An 18,060-nucleotide genomic window follows, 5' to 3' on the forward strand; every position below is an offset into this window, starting at 1 on the left:
AGGGAATAGCCAGTGAGTATTATGATCAAAGAAAGGTGTAAGAACAAAACTCACATTACAGACACACAAGCACAGAGCCATGTTGAAAAAGTATTAGACGTTGACAGTCTCACTAAAGGCTACAAAGTCATACGGAAAAACATTTTTCAACAGCCTTATTTACCTGATGATAAAATCCAGCTTGAGCCATGGGATCTGGCTGTGCCCACCTATACCCTACATGAGGCCATGAGGTAAACGTCTCCCGTCTGTTAGCTTCACTATACATCAATGATCTAAAAGTAAACATACTTTATGTAACCAAAGTTAGGCATCAAATTACAGTGACACTATTACTCACCACTGAAGAAAAAAGCTTACTGGATTATCAACAAAAACTGGGAATGTTTAATGACCAAGTTCAAATTTGTATTATAAATTTTAAATAATAAGTTTTAGGAATTTCCCACGAACAGAAGAGGGAAAAAGAAACATAAGATGGCTACAACAGATAATTCCATGGGTAGATTAAATTAACCAATGTTGCATAATAGCGATCAAAGAGCAGAGAATCTGAAAATGTAGAAGCACAGAACCCTATGCTTTCATCAAGTGACAAGTATTCATAAATGGATAAAATCACAGCCAAAGGAACAGTAGTTTTACCCCAATCATATTGAAAAAGTATATTCTAGTTTAAGTTTTTTTTAGGTAGAAAGCAATTTATATGTTCTTTCTTGAGAGAAATCCTTTTCCAGGAAATCTGTACTTTTCAGGGGATTATAAAAAAAAAGGAAATCTTCACATGTTTTCATTAAAATAATTAGCTCATTGAGACTGAACCTGCAACAATACCAGAATATCTTTTTAAAAGAGACTATCGAAATTAGAAAAAGTCCACACAGCTTCAAATAAAGGACCAGTATGCAAAGTTCCTCTTCCTAACACAGAAAAGAAACTAATTCAATAAAAGAAAGCGGTAAAATTCATCACAATGAGACCAGAAAAATACTTTTCTTTAAATTCTTCCCTTAAATTAGTACATGGTTTTCTATAATATTGCTAATGAGATTTACGTTTAACTCATAGTTGTGTCCTGATTTGGGGGAAAAAAAAAAATTGTTTGATCAGGCTACAGTCATCTTCATGTTTTCAGAACAGAAAATCTGTCCACTTAAGTTATACTACCAAACAAAAATAGCAATAGCATCCAGTAGACCCTTACTTAAACCTCCAACAGACCTCAGAGTTCATCAAGATTTTCGTAAGGGTTCCTAGAATCATTTAATGAAATAAAAACCATAGACTACATCAAAATTAGTATTTTGAGATATTTTAACACCTCCAGAAACACTGAAAATCCCATCTAAAGAATGCATTTTCTAAAACAAACCATTCACCACAGCTTGCACTGATTTCTTTAGAAAGTCTCCTACTGATTGCAAAGAAAATAGCTCTGAAATTATAATTTAAAGATAGGCAGGGCTTTCAGACAAGAAACACTGATTCTAAGTACATATCCTTCCTTTTTTCCTCTTCTCCAGACATATTGCAAAGACTATTTTAATGATAGCCAAAGACATATTACATGACAGTTAAGATTAAAAAGGACAGTCTCTACATTTTGCCCAAAAGTTAGAGACAGCAGGGTTACTATGGAATATAAAAATACCTCCCAAATGTTAACAACCAATAGAAGTTACGTACATAATAGAAAAAAACACTTAACAAAAAAAGGGCAACTGATTAAGTAGTTTCGGTTTACAAAAGGATAAACTAAAAATTACTGCAAACTAATATAAGAGAATATGGGAATTCCCTGGTGGTCCAGCGGCTGGAACTCCACAGTTTAGCTGGTGAGAGCCCGGATTCAATCCCTGGTTGGAGAACTAGGATCCCACAAGCCGCGTGGCACAGCCAATTAAAAAAGAAGAAAAAGCTATACTAAGATAACAGAAGTTAAAGGTTAACTCATTCACTAATATTTTTGCTACATCGGCACGTACTCTTTATAAGTGTACTTCAGAAAAGAATATGAGCAGTTAAATTCACATTCAATGAAAAAGTGAAAATGTAAAATGCTACCTGGGAAGGCAAATGTGAACTTAACAAAATTGCTAAATGTAGTAACTCAGCAAAATGTTTCTAAAGTTCAGTACTGATAAATATTTTCTCAAATAAAAATCATTTAAATTTTTCAATGAATGCACTACTGACTTTTAGTTTTCTATAAAGCAGAACTCCAAGAAATCTCTATTGAAGAAAACAATGATTGAGGTATGACTTTTTTACACACTTTAAATCCAGGGCAGGTGGCATAAAAACCTTAATTCGAAACTGCCCTAGAAAAACAAAACAGACAAATAGCCCACAAAATTGCCCATGAATGCTTTTTTAGCTCTGCCCAGTCTTTAAGAATATTTATCTATTTGGCTGCACTGGGCCTTCGTTGCGGGAGGCGGGGTCTTTAGTTGCGGCAAGCAAACTCTTAGCTGTGGATTGTGAGGTCTAGTTCCCCCTGAAAAGGGATCAAGCCCAGGCCCCTTGCAGGGGGAGCTCGGAGTCACAGCCCCTAGACCACCAGGGACGTCCCTTAACTCTGTCCATTTTTTAAGTAGGAAATAATATATGGCTCTTATATTCAAATTCTGGGACGGTCTTTTAATTTACCAAAATTTATGCCAAAGGTCACAAAACTCATCAAGGCAAATTAATTCTTATATATTGAATAATTATATATAATATATATTACATATTGAGTAATTATAATGTTAACAACTCAAATATTTACTAAGCAATTACAAAACTAGAATTTAAAAAATATAGCTTCATCATCCTCTTAAACACTTTCCAGGCACCAAAAGAAATTGTTTAACAATAGCAACTCAAGGAGTAGTTTACTTCATTTCAGTTTTTTGATTGAAATAAAAATCTGAGTGATTTTCAAAAATATTTTGAAATTTTTTAAAATAATAATCAAATTTACAGTTATTCTTTGTTAATCAAAACACTAATCAATTCAATGTTACCGTCACATCTCTTTATAAGCAAGTTCATACCTGTCCACAGAACGGCCTGGCCCCACCCCAAGTTCTGGACGTGCACTAGGTAAGAGGTAAGACAATCTGTCCATCACTGAGGAAGCCACAGGTAAGGCAGCAACATTTTGATTTATTTTCTTAAGTTCATTCACAATGGCACTGGCAATGGACTTCAACACATGATGAGGAAGATGAAATGTAACTGTGGCCCACTGAAAGAAAACAGGAGTATAAGCAAAAGAAAACATACTCAATAGTCTACCAAAACCCTGATTTATACATTGTAAGATAAATAACCATTTATAGTCTCAAGTCAGTTTACTCCATTAATTTATAATTCAAAGTAAGAACCTGCAATTACATAAAAAATGAAATTAACCATCCTGAAAAAGAATGTTTAGACCCAGATGAGAGAGAAAAAAGGACCTAATCTGTTCATAGATTCAGAGCCTTTTGGTTGAAAGGGAGGCCAAATCCCCATGAGAAAGGATCGCACAACGATGCGAATCATACCCCAAGCCTTCCTCAAAGGCACCTGTGGACACTCACTACAGCCACTGCACACTAGGGAGTGGAAATGCTGTGTGATATTCCAGGCCCTACAAGAGAGTAACACTGGACTGACCTAAAACATCACTGCGGTCCATTCATCAAAGTGGAAACTCATGACGGTGAAGTGACTACGGGAATTTTGGCCCAAAGCCGTCTCAGTGAGCTCTGTGGATCCCCAGATCTATCTTGTAGCTATCTCTCTAGTTCCCAAATGTATAACTGGAAATACAGCAGGCAACTAGAAAAATTCCTACACTGTTCCTCTGATCCTCTTGGACTACTAAAGGAAGAAAGGTCAAGCAGGAGCCCCTATAACTTTCATTTTTTTCCTACAAAGCTACTAAAACACAGCAATATCACATTCTGAGGAAATTTATGAGATTAATGTCACATAAACAGACCTGACAGAGGGGTAATCAAACTACCTCAACTCCATTTAACTGACCGATCAGCCCATGCAAAACGTAAATGGATCTTGAATAATGACTGTGGATTGTAAAATCAGATCATGACTTCAACTGCAGCTGATGTTTCAGATGAGGTATTTTTACTGAAGCAAATTAACAAATCCCTTGATATTTGGTAGGCAGTTAAAATTCTGTCAGATACCTTTTTGTCTACACTAATTTTTAGGACCATCCAAAAGTAAGCTGCCTTTACCTGGCAGAAACAATAAATCTGCAGTCTTACCCTAGGACTCATGATCTTTACCAAATCTCATCTGCAGAAATCCTGATCAACCCAACATCCTGCAGATCAGCACCTTGGTCTATTGTATTAGTAACATCACAGTAACTGGTCCAGATGAGGGGAAAGGAGAAAGGAACTTAAATGCCTTAGTAAGACACATGCAAGCCAGAGAGAATCAGTATCCCCAGAAAATCTCAGGGTCCTAAAATCTCTGTGAAGTTTCTAGAGGTCCAGTAGGCTAGACATGTCAGGATCTTTCCTCCAAGGTGAAAGAAAAGTTGCTACAACCATGAAAAAGAGGCACAATGCTCAGTGTGCCTAAGGAGACTTTGGACCCAGTGTTCAGCATGTTTGAGAATGTTGCTGTAACTCAATTATCAAATAATACATAAGGCACAGAATAACAGGTTCCTCAGCACACCCAGGCTGAATCACAAGATGCTCTACCATGGGTATCCTGTGAGCATGTGCAATGACACTAGAAGTATTGCTCCAAGTAAAGATGCTGTAGGGAGTCTCTGGGACAATAATGTAGCAGGATGCTAGGACAAAACCATGCCCTCTCCTGTAAACAATTCTTCTCCTCTTGAGAAACAGCCCCTGGCCTCTTAGTAGTCAGTTCTGATAGAAATGTGTCTACCCATGGGACAAATGTGCACGCAATCAGAGCTGTCCCTCACAAACAGGTGTTATCTGATACACCAAACGTCTTACTGGGCATGAGTACTCATTAAGCGGTTTACAAGAAACCAATCTTGAGAGACTGCAAACGGCAATTCAGTGCTGAACCAGCTGAGTAATCAAGGAGCTGAGATTTTTACAATACCTGTTCTGACGATAGCTCCTTTCTCATTCCACACTGATGGCTTCACAAGGAACTCCCTATGATGGGTTAATTGAGGAAGAAAACCTTTAGGTCTGACATACAGATGGTTCTCACATTATGAAAGTGCTGTACCAAAACGGATGGCTGCAGCACCACAGTCCCAATCAGGACAGGGATGAAGGGAAATCTTTTCAGTGGGCAGAACTTCAACCAGTACATTGGACTGTTCTCTTTGTCTGGATTGAGAGGTGACCAGAAGTAAAGGTCCTCACTGATTAATGGACAGTGGCTAACGTTTTGGCTGGATGTTCAGACACCTGGAAAGATCAGGACTGGAAGACTGTTAACAAGGAAGTCAAGGGTAAAGGTCTACGGACAGACCTCTCCAAATAGTATGAAAATATTTGTGAAATATGTGAATGCTCATCAAAAGGCATCCATTATAGAGGAAATGGGCAAATTACACACAGTGTATGAATGTCACTCACCCTATCGCCATAACCACTCAGTGCTTGCTCAATGAACCTATATGCAAAATGCCATGGTAACAGAGACAGAGGGTATGCACAGGTCCAACATGAACTTGCTCTCACCAAGACTAAGCAGGCTAACTGCAGGTTAACCTGCCAATAGCAGATACCAAAGTTGAGCCACCAATGGGACACCGTTTTCCAGAAGAAACAGCCAATTACCTGATTGCAGGTTGATTATTTCTTCCGTTATGGATTGGACAGCAATTTGTCTTCACTGTAGATATGTATTCTGACTCTGCATTTATCTGTTCTGCTCACAATGCTTCTGCCATAATATTAAACTACTACAAAGTATTCCATACAACTTTGCTTTTTGCTTCTCATTAAGAAAGCACTTCAAAGATGGGGAGAGGGGCTTTGGGGTGGGGAGGTAGGGGAAGAGGTAGGGGGCAACAATGGGCTCTTGCCCCATGAAAGTGAACTGTCTTACTGTGGTGTCTTACAGGAGATGACCTAACAAAAAGGTGTGTGCCCTTCCAAAGACTCATTTTCAGTACTAATTGGGAGAGATGCTTCAAAGTCTGGAGTTCTAACCTTACAGGATTATGCATATGCTTTCAATCAACAAAAAACACATGATATAGCTTCTCCCAGCAGGGCTGCTATTATACTTAATAATTCATTCACAGCTTTTTTTTTTTTTTTTTTTTAAGCTTTAGGCTCTAGAGGTCTTGTGACAAGGAAGGAATGTTCCACCAAGGGTCCAACAATGGTTGCACTGAATTACGTGTTAACACTGCTATCCAGCAATTTTAGGTTCCTCTTGTCACTGAGATCAAACCAGTCAATCCTAAAGGAAATCAACCCAGAATGTTCACTGGCAAGACTGATGCTGAAACTTTAACTCCAATACTTTGGCCACCTGATGCAAAGAGGCAATTCATTCGAAAAGACCCTGATGTTAGGCAAGACTAAATGCAAAAGGAGAAGGGGGTGATAGGATGAGATGGTTGGATGGCATCACAGACTCAAGGGACATGAGTTGGAGCAAACTCTGGGAAATAGTGAAGGACAGGGGAGCCTGGTATCCATGAAGTCGCAAACAGTCAGTCGGACACGACTTAGTGACTGAACAACAATATACATTAAGTCACTATAGTGTATACCTTAAAAAAAAAAATCACACTGTACAACAACAACTTGTCACTGAATCATCAGACAAAGTGGGTGGTACTTCTACTGGTTGATATGATTAAAACTGACAAGGGAAACTGGATTGATGGAAAACAACAGAAGCAAGGAGAATTTAACTACAATCCAAGAGATTCTCTAAGGTGAATCCAATAAGCTCTTCCACATCCAATATACAAGAGTGAAAGGACAGTTACAACAGCTTGGCACAGCACTACCAAGGATCTGAATCCCGCAAGCCTGGAGACTCAGGTCACTGATGGTATAGACCCCTGACCAGCTACACTGCCGGTTAACGACAAAGGGAGTGTGGAACAGCCAGGAGGAGGAGGCTGTAAACATCAAGAATATCATCTTTGTATTGTACACAATTATAGAAATGAGGGATACGGTAACTATATGTATTTTCTTCTCATTACATAAAGGGGATAGATGGATGAAGATTTAGATAGATGAAGACACAGAGGGGTAACACATTATTTTACAGAAGAATTTTTTTGTTGTAGTTAATTTAGTGTTTAGGTTTAGAGGGGTTTAATTTAGGTTTAGTGTTGAGGTAGCACAGCTCTGTTACCTAAACACTTGAAACTATACATTTTAAGAGTAGCTAATTATCACCTACAGATGGATAAAATATCTTTTGAAACTTTGTGTCTGCCTGTTCTGGGGACAGGATGAGACAAATCTTCATTTCATTTCCTCTTTAGGAACAGAGCCTCTTGTTAAGTAAAAGCATAACATTTTTGTTGCATGAAAGTTCAAACACGTATAGATGGTATGTATGGAGATGATGAGCAGCCAAAGGAGCAGACTGTGCCAGTTATTAAGCTACTGTCTCTCAGGTCCAAACCTAGCCTTTCCTCTCTTCTCAGTCATATTGGGGCTGGGATACTATAAACTATTATTTCTTCTCTACCAACCAGTTTCCTGACTGTTAAGTTCTGACAAAAGAACACAGGATGGAAACTGGAAAGCGTGATAGGGGAAAAAGACTTGCTTCTTGCTAAATTACTTATCATTGCTGTCAACATCATGTTAGCAAAGGACCTTGTGGCAACAGTCGAGTCCTCTGATCTTTAGAGGCTTTTTGGTTCTGTTTTTTAGCACTCCAAGGACCAGTCTCATATATCTCCCTCAGAGGCACTAGCATCAGCCAAGTAGCGCCTCTCTTCAGAAATCTGAGTCTCAGTTCATCAGGTTCCAAGCTCCTGAGGTTCCTACTGGATAACAGCTCCACCTCAGGAGTCTGAAGTCCTAGATCCACAGAGGCTCTTCTCTTAAGTTTTCAAGGATCTAGGTTCTAAAACCTGAACATCCTGTTCCTTCAGACCAAAATGAGTGCTGCTTCCCACAGTTACCATCTGTGTTACCTCAGGGTTTGTTTTTTTTTTTTTTTCACTTTTTTGGTTCTCATACACATATTAAGTCAATTTCTTACAATAAACTCTCTCTGTTGAAATGCACAATATGGTTTCTGTCTTTACTAAATAAAATGTGCCACTAATGGAATTAAGATTCACAAAATCATGGTGAATTTATAAAATAAACTTCAATATAAATATTAGGAAGAATGCAGATGATATATAAGCACTGATATGAAAAGATCCTCAATATACATTCTTCAATGAAAAAAAGCAAGGTACATGCTATAATCTGAATGGTTGTATCTTCACAAAATGCATCTGCTGAAATTCTAACCCAAAAGGGGAGTCTATTAGCAGGTAGGGCCTTTGGAAGGTACTTAGGATCATGAGGGTGGAGCCCTCTTTTATAAAAGAGGCTCCAGAGAGATCCCTTGCCTTTTTCACCATATAAGGACACAGTGAGAAGGTACCAGCAACATCCCAGAAAGAAGGACTTAACCAGGAGAAATACCACTCAGTCGGTGGTATTTCACTACAGCAATCCAAACAGACTGAGCAGTCCAAACGGTACATCACAGTATTTTAGTATAATTTCAACTGGACCTGAGAAAAAAGATACTTACAAAGGCAAAAATTTTTTAGAAAACAGCTTCTACTTTATATGCTTCAATACAAAAATTGTATCTGTATTACATTTATAATTTTTTAAAAAATCTTAAAAGAAAAGTGCAGAAGAATTAATGAAATACGGCCAAGGATTTAATTCAAAGCACTATCTCCCACCCTAGGCATCAGTGCACAGAGAACAGAGAAAGGCAGAAGTATGGCAGTGTTCTTTCTGTTATAACCCTAAACAAAGTGATTTTTTTTAACTTCTTACCTTAGCAACTTTGTGGTTTGCTGCAGTCTCATGAGATGTATTTTTCAAACCATCTTTGAGCTGTGTGATGAACAAATCATAACCCTCCGTACTAGAAACATCTACCTTTTCTAAACATGCCGATAAGAGCTGTTGTGCCTAAATAAAAAAAGATGATCACAAAAAATTAACCACACCAAAAATGTTTAATTTGGATTCTCACGCAAATATTTTAATTTTGAAAGGTACTATATTAAAATTTACTACTTTTACTTTTTTAAAACAAACTTAGCTAACCAAATAATGATTTGCAAGGCTGTTACAAAATTAAATGAGATAAAGCAATGTACTCAGCATAGTATCAGAGAGCAAAATCTCCATACATGGAAGTTTTCATAAAGCAAAGCAAGACAGAAAAAACTGGACACGCTGAAACTATCAACAAAAATAAAAGAGAAAAAAATTTAAAGACAAATGTAAAGTCCCTCAGGGAGCATTACTATGTAAAGCCGTAAGAGGGGTCACTCATTAAGTCATCAGGTAGTTAAAAAAAAGCCCTTTGCATTGTTACCCACATATTCAACATGAACTACATTAACAGAAATATATGGCCAATATATGGAAAAGAACACATCCATACTAATCCAACCAAACCTAGGGCCACACACTTAGGCAAGACAGTGAGAAACTAATGTGATACAGGAAAGGGTACCTGGGAGGGTGGAAGAACTACGAGCAGTAATACATGAACAAGACAACTATAATAATTTGTGTAAAAAGAAAGAAAACCAGCAACAGACATCATGAGCTGGCAAGGTGGGAGAGGTGGCAGAAGTAGGCTAAATATCTAGCTAAATATTGACTTCAGGGTCCATTTTATATAAGTGTTCAACAATTTTATTGTAATTCTGTATTTCCTTTTAAAACCCAATGGTTTGGTACCATCTTTCATTGTACACTACAATGCATAGAAGATATCAGCTTTATTAAGATATCACTAGGTCTAATTTCCTTAAAGTACGAGGGGAAAAAATATTCAATACAAGTAGAACTAATTATAATTATTTTCTGTCCAGAGATTTTAACATGCCCCCAGATCAAGATATTCTGATGACAAAAAGAGGGCTACTCTGTTTTCAAAACTCAGACCTTCAGCAAATGCTTTCAATATTAACACACTAGATGACTGTGATGTGACACTGACCCACACAGTAACACTTCGCATGTCCTAAAAATGGGAAATAAGCTATACTGATTTTATTAACTAATCACATCAATCCACCAAACACAAAACAGTTAATAATCAACTAATTGGGATAAAGACAGAAATAATACCTCACTTTTTGGAGGAATACAACATTATAATCTCTTATATTTTTAAAATGATTTGAAGTCTGATAAATCTGAAAAATATAGTTTTAAATTACATGATATGAACATCAACATACACAAAATGATTTAAGTTAGGATACACTTATAAATTAAGTAATAAATATGTAACACAAAAAATATGTATGTTGAAATTTTAATCTGGCATTATTAAGAAACATGTTACATAGCCAAGATTACCGGTTGTCCATTAATATTTATTTCTTCTTTTTTAATATTAAAGAAAAAACCACCTCAGCTTAATGTGGCCATATGACTAAATTCTGGCCAATGAATTAACTGAGTATGAAAACGGCACGTGAAACAATCTGTAAAAGAGAATAAGAAACATGAAGGAGAGGGTGCAGAAAGAAGGAAAGGATGAGAGAGGGAGGGAAGAGGAAAAGGAAGGAAGGAAGGGGGGTAATGCCAGCGTGCCCCCGGGCCAGCTGTCCTCCCTCCCCTAAGACTGGGAAGTAATGAGACTTGAGGCAGCAGTCTTGGGCTCGAGACGGAAGCTCAGTGTTGCAGGAAGCAAAGCTGTCCCGAGACTTGGCCTTATACTGTTACTAGAAAAAACTATCTTGTTTAAGCCATTGCATTTTGGGGTTTCTGTTAAAGTGATTTAACCTGTACAATTCACAATTCCTTGTTTTTATAGGTATACGTAGATAATATCCTCAAAGGACAACCTAATTTCATTTAACAACTAGTAAGTCTGAAACTGCATTAAGTGGAAAAGCATACTGACACTTATTTCAACTTACCTCTGTGACAGGTAATTCAAGCTGAACCACATCATCTTGCTTTGAAACTGGAGTTTGCAGAGCAGTGTCTAACAACAAGATTCCATTAAGGTCCTTCCTACACCCTACTGCATAATCATCCACAAAAATAACTTTATCCACGGCAGAAATATACTGACATTTCACCTGTCCACCTGGTTTAGCTGTTAAAAGAACAAAAATTCAACACTGAAGATTTTAAGACCAATAGATCTTTTAAAATAAATGCTTACATGGCAACTAAATACCACATATAATCTTTGACTAGGAAAAGATTCTCTAAAGGGCGTTATTAGAACTGATTAAATTGGAATATGTACTGTAGCTTAAAGTAACAATATGAAATTATCAGAACTTGAAAACTATATTGCTGATATGAAAGAGAATATCATTGTTCTTAGAAATAAACATAGAAATAGCAAAGGATAAAAGGATATGATATAATGTAACCTATTCACAAGTGAGCAAAAGTATGTATGTATACATGAGGGAATGATGATCAAATGCGGTAAAACATTTAAAATATTAAAATTAGTGGAACTTGGTAAAGGTTAGAGGGAAGTTATCTGTATTACATTACCTCAAAATAATTTGTTTGGAAAAAAAATTTTAATATCCAATACTGTACAACCTTGTAAATCAACTATACTGCAATTAAATAAATATTCAGTATTTTTTTACATCTTTCCCCCTTCCCCTACAAAAGTCATTAAGCATAAAGTCAATGTGGACAGTTTCAAGGTAATGACCTCAAAAGTTCTTTTGGGCTTTTATGCCTAAGATATGCTTCCCAGGTGGGAAGATAGCTTCCCAGTCCCAGGTGGCACTAGTGGTGAAGAGTAGGTCTGCCAATGCAGGAGAAAGAAGCATAAATTCAATCCCTGGGTCGGGAAGGTTCCCTGGAAGAGGAAATGGCAACCTACTCCAGTATTCCTGCCTGGAAATCCCATGGACAGAAGAGCTTAGCAGGTTATAGTCTGTGGGGCTGCAAACAGTCAGACATGACTGAGTACACACACATGCATATCTGAGATAAAATTACAGAAGATGGCTCTAACGTAAGAGAACTAGTAAAGTTTCTCAGTTCAACTACCACTGAAAAACCAGTCAACTATTACCAAAGATCAATGTTCTCTGAAGTTTCTGCTGAATCAATATCAGAAGAGTATTTTAATAGAAAATGAATACATTAACCATAAAATTTATCAGAATAAACTAAGAGTAGAATTTCAAGGAGTATTACAAAAGACAGTAAAACACGAAGTTTTAAATATAAAACCAAAAAGCACAATTTGGAAAAGATAACACTAATTTCTACATTTTAATTTACAAGAAGACTAATGTTAAACACTGTCATGAATACAGTCTCTATAAAAAGACTTGAAAAAAATGATCAACCGTAAAATTTAATTGTACCAGTGAAGAAACTTCTCTGTGGCCAAGTAATTCTGCCACCAGTCAGTATACCTTATTCTAAACTCCCACCACAAGTCTACAGAACTTTCCTGATCTTGGTACTGTTATTGCACAGTGATACAAAAGCAGAAAAGTGATAAATCAGGGTCCTACTCATCAATGTCTAGGACGACTATAAAACATGTTATAATCAATGAATATTAGGGTTAGCTTTCTTAATCTCAGATTATTACAGCTCTCTCAAACTCTTGGAGGCATTACAAAACTGATTAGAAACTTATTCATTATCTACATAAAATAAAGAAAAATTCATGGAATTTCTATAGCTCATTCTCAGATCTATCAGCTTGAAATGTATGCCAGCATATAGAAAAATAATCTCTATAATTCAATAAAACAGGAATATTTACCTACCACTTCTCATCCCTAGGTAAAACCACAAGAAATCATACAAATTATAGGAACTCAGAGTAAAATTATGTAAGAACTTGTAAAGATAGTTTCAAATTTTAAAACAGACTATTCTTTTTTTTAATAGAGGTTTTTGGTTCACAGGAAAATTCAGCAGAAGGCAGAGATTTCCCATATGTGCCATGCCTCCCACACATAACTGTAAAATTAAAAAAAAAAAAACAACTACAAATTGTTTTGTTTTAGGGATAGGTCATTAGGTAAGGAGCTATAAAAACCATTATTTTGTTAAAACTTTTACAGAGGTATAAAATGTGAAAACCTACACCAGGGTTTTCAACTGGGTTTCCATGCCACCCCAGAATTCAATAGATCATGACAAAAAAAGTCAACTCTGTTTTTTTGATTTCTTACATTATATATTAGCACTCAAAGTAATGCACAGCGACCAAACAGCCTTATTGGCAATGACTTCAGAAGTCTTTCAGGCCCACAGAGCATGTAATAGGACCATGTTTATTCAGACGAGTCCATTCCCAGTACTTCTGACCTGAGTTACAAAAGGCCATCTGTAAGCAGTGACTGGTGCACTGCACAGCAGGAAGACAGTAAACTGATCATCAGCCACACTGCTGCCGCTGCTGCTAAGTCACGTCAGCCGTGTCCGACTCTGTGCGACCCCATAGACGGCAGCCCACCAGGCTCCCGTCCCTGAGATTCTCCAGGCAAGAACACTGGAGTGGGTTGCCGTTTCCTTCTCCAGTGCATGAAAGTGAGAAGCGAAAGTGAAGTCGCTCAGTCGTGTCCGACTCTTCTCGACCCCGTGGACTGCAGCCTACCAGGCTCCTCCGTCCATGGGATTTTCCAGGCAAGAGTACTGGAGTGGGGTGCCATTGCCTTCACCCATTAGCCATACTACCCTATCCTAAAGGCTCTTTGAGCTCATTTTAACTAATTACACCTGCAAAGACCCTGTTTCTAAATAAGGTCACAATCTGAGGTTCCCATGAGCACATAAAATCTGAGGGAAGATAATACAACCCACCACAGACGCTTTCTCTGAATCTTTTACTCAGCCTGAGAACTTGAGAGCTCTGTTAATGTAGTTGCATAGTATGCTCAAGATTTTATTTACATCTCAGTTCAGTTCAGTTCAGTCGCTCAGTCGTGTCTGACTCTTTGCGACCCCATGCATCGCAGCATGCCAGGCCTCCCTGCCCATCACCAACTCCCAGAGGTTACTCAAACTCATGCCCATCGAGTTGGTGATGCCATCCAGCCATCTCATCCTCTGTTGTCCCCTTCTTTTCCTGCCCCCAATCCCTCCCAGCATCAGGGTCTTTTCCAATGAGTCAACTCTTCGCATGAGGTGGCCAAAGTATTGGAGTTTCAGCTTCAGCATCAGTCCTTCCAATGAACACCCAGGACTGATCTCCTTTAGGATGGACTGGTTGGATCTCCTTGCAGTCCAAGGGACTCTCAAGAGTCTTCTCCAACACCACAGTTCAAAAGCATCAATTCTAAGGTGCTCAGCTTTCTTCACAGTCCAACTCTCACACCCATACATGACCACTGGAAAAACCATAGCCTTGACTAGACGGACCTTTGTTGGCAGAGTAATGTCTCTGCTTTTTAATATGCTATCTAGGTTGGTCATAACTTTCCTTCCAAGGAGTACGCATCTTTTAATTTCATGGCTGCAGTCACCATCCGCAGTGATTTTGGAGCCCAAATAAATAAAGTCTGACACTGTTTCCACTGTCTCCCCATCTATTTCCCATGAGGTGATGGGACTGGATGCCATGATCTTAGTTTTCTGAATGTTAAGCTTTAAGGCAACTTTTTCACTCTCCTCTTTCACTTTCATCAAGAGGCTTTTCAGTTCCTCTCCACTTTCTGCCATAAGGGTGGTATCATCTGCATATCTGAGGTTATTGATATTTCTCCCGGCAATCTTGATTCCAGCTTGTGCTTCTTCCAGCCCAGCGTTTCTCATGATGTACTCTGCATATAAGTTAAATAAGCAGGGTGACAATATACAGCCTTGGTGTACTCCTTTTCCTACCTGGAACCAGTCTGTTGTTCCATGTCCAGTTCTAACTGTTGCTTCCTGACCTGCATACAGGTTTCTCAAGAGGCAGGTCAGGTGGTCTGGTATTCCCATCTCTTTCAGAATTTTCCACAGTTTATTGTGATCCACACAGTCGAAGGCTTTGGCATAGTCAATAAAGCAGAAATAGATGTTTTTCTGGAACTCTCTTGCTTTTTTGATGATTCAGCGGATATTGGCAATTTGATCTCTGGTTCCTCTGCCTTTTCTAAAACCAGCTTGAACATCTGGAAGTTCTCAGTTCATGTATTGCTGAAGCCTGACTTGGAGAATTTTGAGCATTACTTTACTAGCGTGTGAGATGAGTGCAATTGTGCGGTAGTTTGAGCATTCTTTGGGACTGCCTTTCTTAGGGACTGGAATGAAAACTGACCTTTTCCAGTCCTGTGGCCACTGCTGAGTTTTCCAAATTTGCTGGCATATTGAGTACAGCACTTTCACAGCATCATCTTTCAGGATTTGAAATAGCTGAACTGGAATTCCATCACATCCACTAGCTTTGTTCATAGTGATGCTTTCTAAGGCCCACTTGACTTCACATTCCAGGATGTCTGGTTCTAGGTGAGTGATCACACCATTGTGATTATCTGGCTTGTGAAGATCTTTTTTGTACAGTTCTTCTGTGTATTCTTGCCACCTCTTCTTAATATCTTCTGCTTCTGTTAGGTCCATACCATTTCTGTCCTTTATCAAACCCATCTTTGCCTGAAATGTTCCCTTGTTTACATCTACCCCTAAACAAGTTCTACACTTCTGTGAAGAAAAAATATCCTGCAATGAACAAAGAACATTTTAGAGAACTTTTCACCGTCTTAACATGTTTGAGCAAGTCTTTTTTACCTAACAAAAAATAAAACCAAGGACACAAATTCTCTAATTTGGGAAAAAAATGAAATCCATGTGTGCTTAAGTGTGACCCAGAACTGAGTATTTGTACAGCAAAAAAAAAAAACCAAAAACAAGCATAGGTTTCACAATGGGAGGTAAAAATCAACATTTATTCAGTTATAAGCATAACAATTTTAAGTGCATAAAGGTTCATAACAGATATGAAGAAACCAAGAAATCTATGTTTGAGCTCTCAGTAAGAAAATATCTTTTCAAAATCTTGTATGAAATTATATGTTAATTATACTTTTATTCATATTGCTTTGTTTCATGGTTTTGGAAGTATTACTATGGAACACTGTCAACAAATTTTAATGCTGCAAATAACATTAATAAAAAAAAAAAACTTATAACCTATATTTAAACTTCCCAAGGCTACCTTTAAAAAACTGAAGTCCCAATTTGACATAAACCAGTTATTCAACAGAAATTTATAATTCATTTGCCCTATGAGTTTAAAATGTCTGAAGATAAATTTCTCAAAGTTTTTGAGAAAAATCAGCTAAGAAGTCATTTTTCAGTTTTTAAATAGAGGGGAAAAACTCTTACACCCACTCTATACCACATGTTGCACCTTGTTAGAAGACACTTGTAAAATGACTTTGAACCCTACACAGATAAAGTTTAAAAAGAAATTCAAGCAGAAAATTTAAGAGAAGAAACACTCAAATTCTTCCAACTATACCAGATATAAGCAAACTTCCTATAAAAAGATCAAATAGTATTTAAGGCCTCATAAGAAACACTCAAATTTCCTCCAACTATACCAGATTATCACAGAGAAGGCAATGGCACCCCACTCCAGTACTCTTGCCTGGAAAATCCCATGGACGGAGGAGCCTGATAGGCTGCAGTCCATGGGGTCGCCAAGAGTTGGACATGGCTGAGCGACTTCACTTTCACTTTTCTGCATTGGAGAAGGAAATGGCAACCCACTTCAGTGTTCTTGCCTGGAGAATCCCAGGGATGGGGTCGCACAGAGTCGGACACGACTGAAGTGACTCAGCAGCAGCAGCAGCATACCAGATTATCAGCAAACTTCTTATAAAAAGATCAAATAGTATTTAAGGTCTTTTCTCACAATTATTCAACTCTGCCACTGTACTATGAAAGAAATACGTAAACAAATGGATGTAGATGTGTTCTAGTAGCATTTATTTATAAAATCAGGAGACAGGCAGAGAGCTCAAAAGGTGGCAGGTCCCAGTTTGCAGATTCCTGACTGACACTAATGACTTGCATTAGTACAGATTTTCTTTGTGGGCAGGAGAAATTTCACAAAGAAAGTAAGTTAAAAATTCACAGCCAGACACAATAAGCTGCTGAAACTTAAAACTAGAACTAACAAAGAAAACTCTTGAAAGCAACCAGAGAATATGTTAAGTACAGGTAAGTAATAACTACAATAAAAGCACGTTGATCATTAAAAAATCATGGAGTTCACTTGGAATTGAACAATTTTTAAAGTGCTGCAAAAAAGAAATTCTATTCAACAAAAAAATCCATCAAGAATGAATGTGAAATAAAGACATTGTCAGATTAGGGAACACTAACTAGAAATTTTGCCAGCAAACCTGCTCAGAAAGAATCACAAAAAGAAGTTCATCAAAGAGAAGGGAAATTATTTCAGAAACAAACAGAGTATCAAGAATGAGGGAAGAGCTACAGAAATGGTATGTATCTGGGTGAATATAAGTGATGATTCTCCAACTCAGTCTTTTAAATGTATTTGATAACTGAAAGCAAAAATTACTACAATGTCTGATAGTCTTCAATGTCACATATATATAATAAATAAGTCGATTATAACTTAAGAGGATACAATAGGGTGGTATGGTTTCTACATTCCACTTAAAGTGGTAAAATACTGATTCTAAATAGTCTAAGAGAAAAATATATATTGCAATCCTTCAAGTAACTATGAAAACACACAAAAGCAACAGATAAGGTTAAAAAGAAAAATCAAGCCAAAAAAGCAGAAAGAGAAAAAATAGAGGAAAAAAGAGGAAACAAATAATAAAATGGAGCATCTAAATCAAAATTCAACTATTCATTAGTCATAAATGGCCTAAGTACACCAATGAAAAAACAAACTGGAATTTAAAAC

The 18,060-nt window shown here is 37.4% G+C and overlaps 1 protein-coding gene across 10 annotated transcripts in view; it reads right to left on the bottom strand.

Moving 5' to 3' along the window:
* BIRC6 (baculoviral IAP repeat containing 6) overlaps positions 1-18,060 on the bottom strand; it is a 210,533-nt gene that overhangs the window by 169,899 nt on the left and 22,574 nt on the right. For all 10 annotated transcript variants that reach the window (XR_006343615.1, XM_043918289.1, XM_043918288.1 and 7 more), the window contains exons 2-5: positions 11,111-11,292; positions 8,997-9,134; positions 3,039-3,232; positions 164-275 (exon numbers count right to left, since the gene is read on the bottom strand). Coding sequence is in view for 9 of the 10 variants with exons in the window: in XM_043918289.1 (XP_043774224.1) it covers positions 164-275; positions 3,039-3,232; positions 8,997-9,134; positions 11,111-11,292 (626 nt within the window). In the remaining variant the exon portion in view is untranslated. The remainder of the gene's footprint in view (positions 1-163; positions 276-3,038; positions 3,233-8,996; positions 9,135-11,110; positions 11,293-18,060) is intronic.

Source organism: Cervus elaphus, chromosome 11 (genome assembly GCF_910594005.1).
Source record: "Cervus elaphus chromosome 11, mCerEla1.1, whole genome shotgun sequence".
Taxonomy (NCBI): Eukaryota; Metazoa; Chordata; class Mammalia; order Artiodactyla; family Cervidae; genus Cervus; species Cervus elaphus.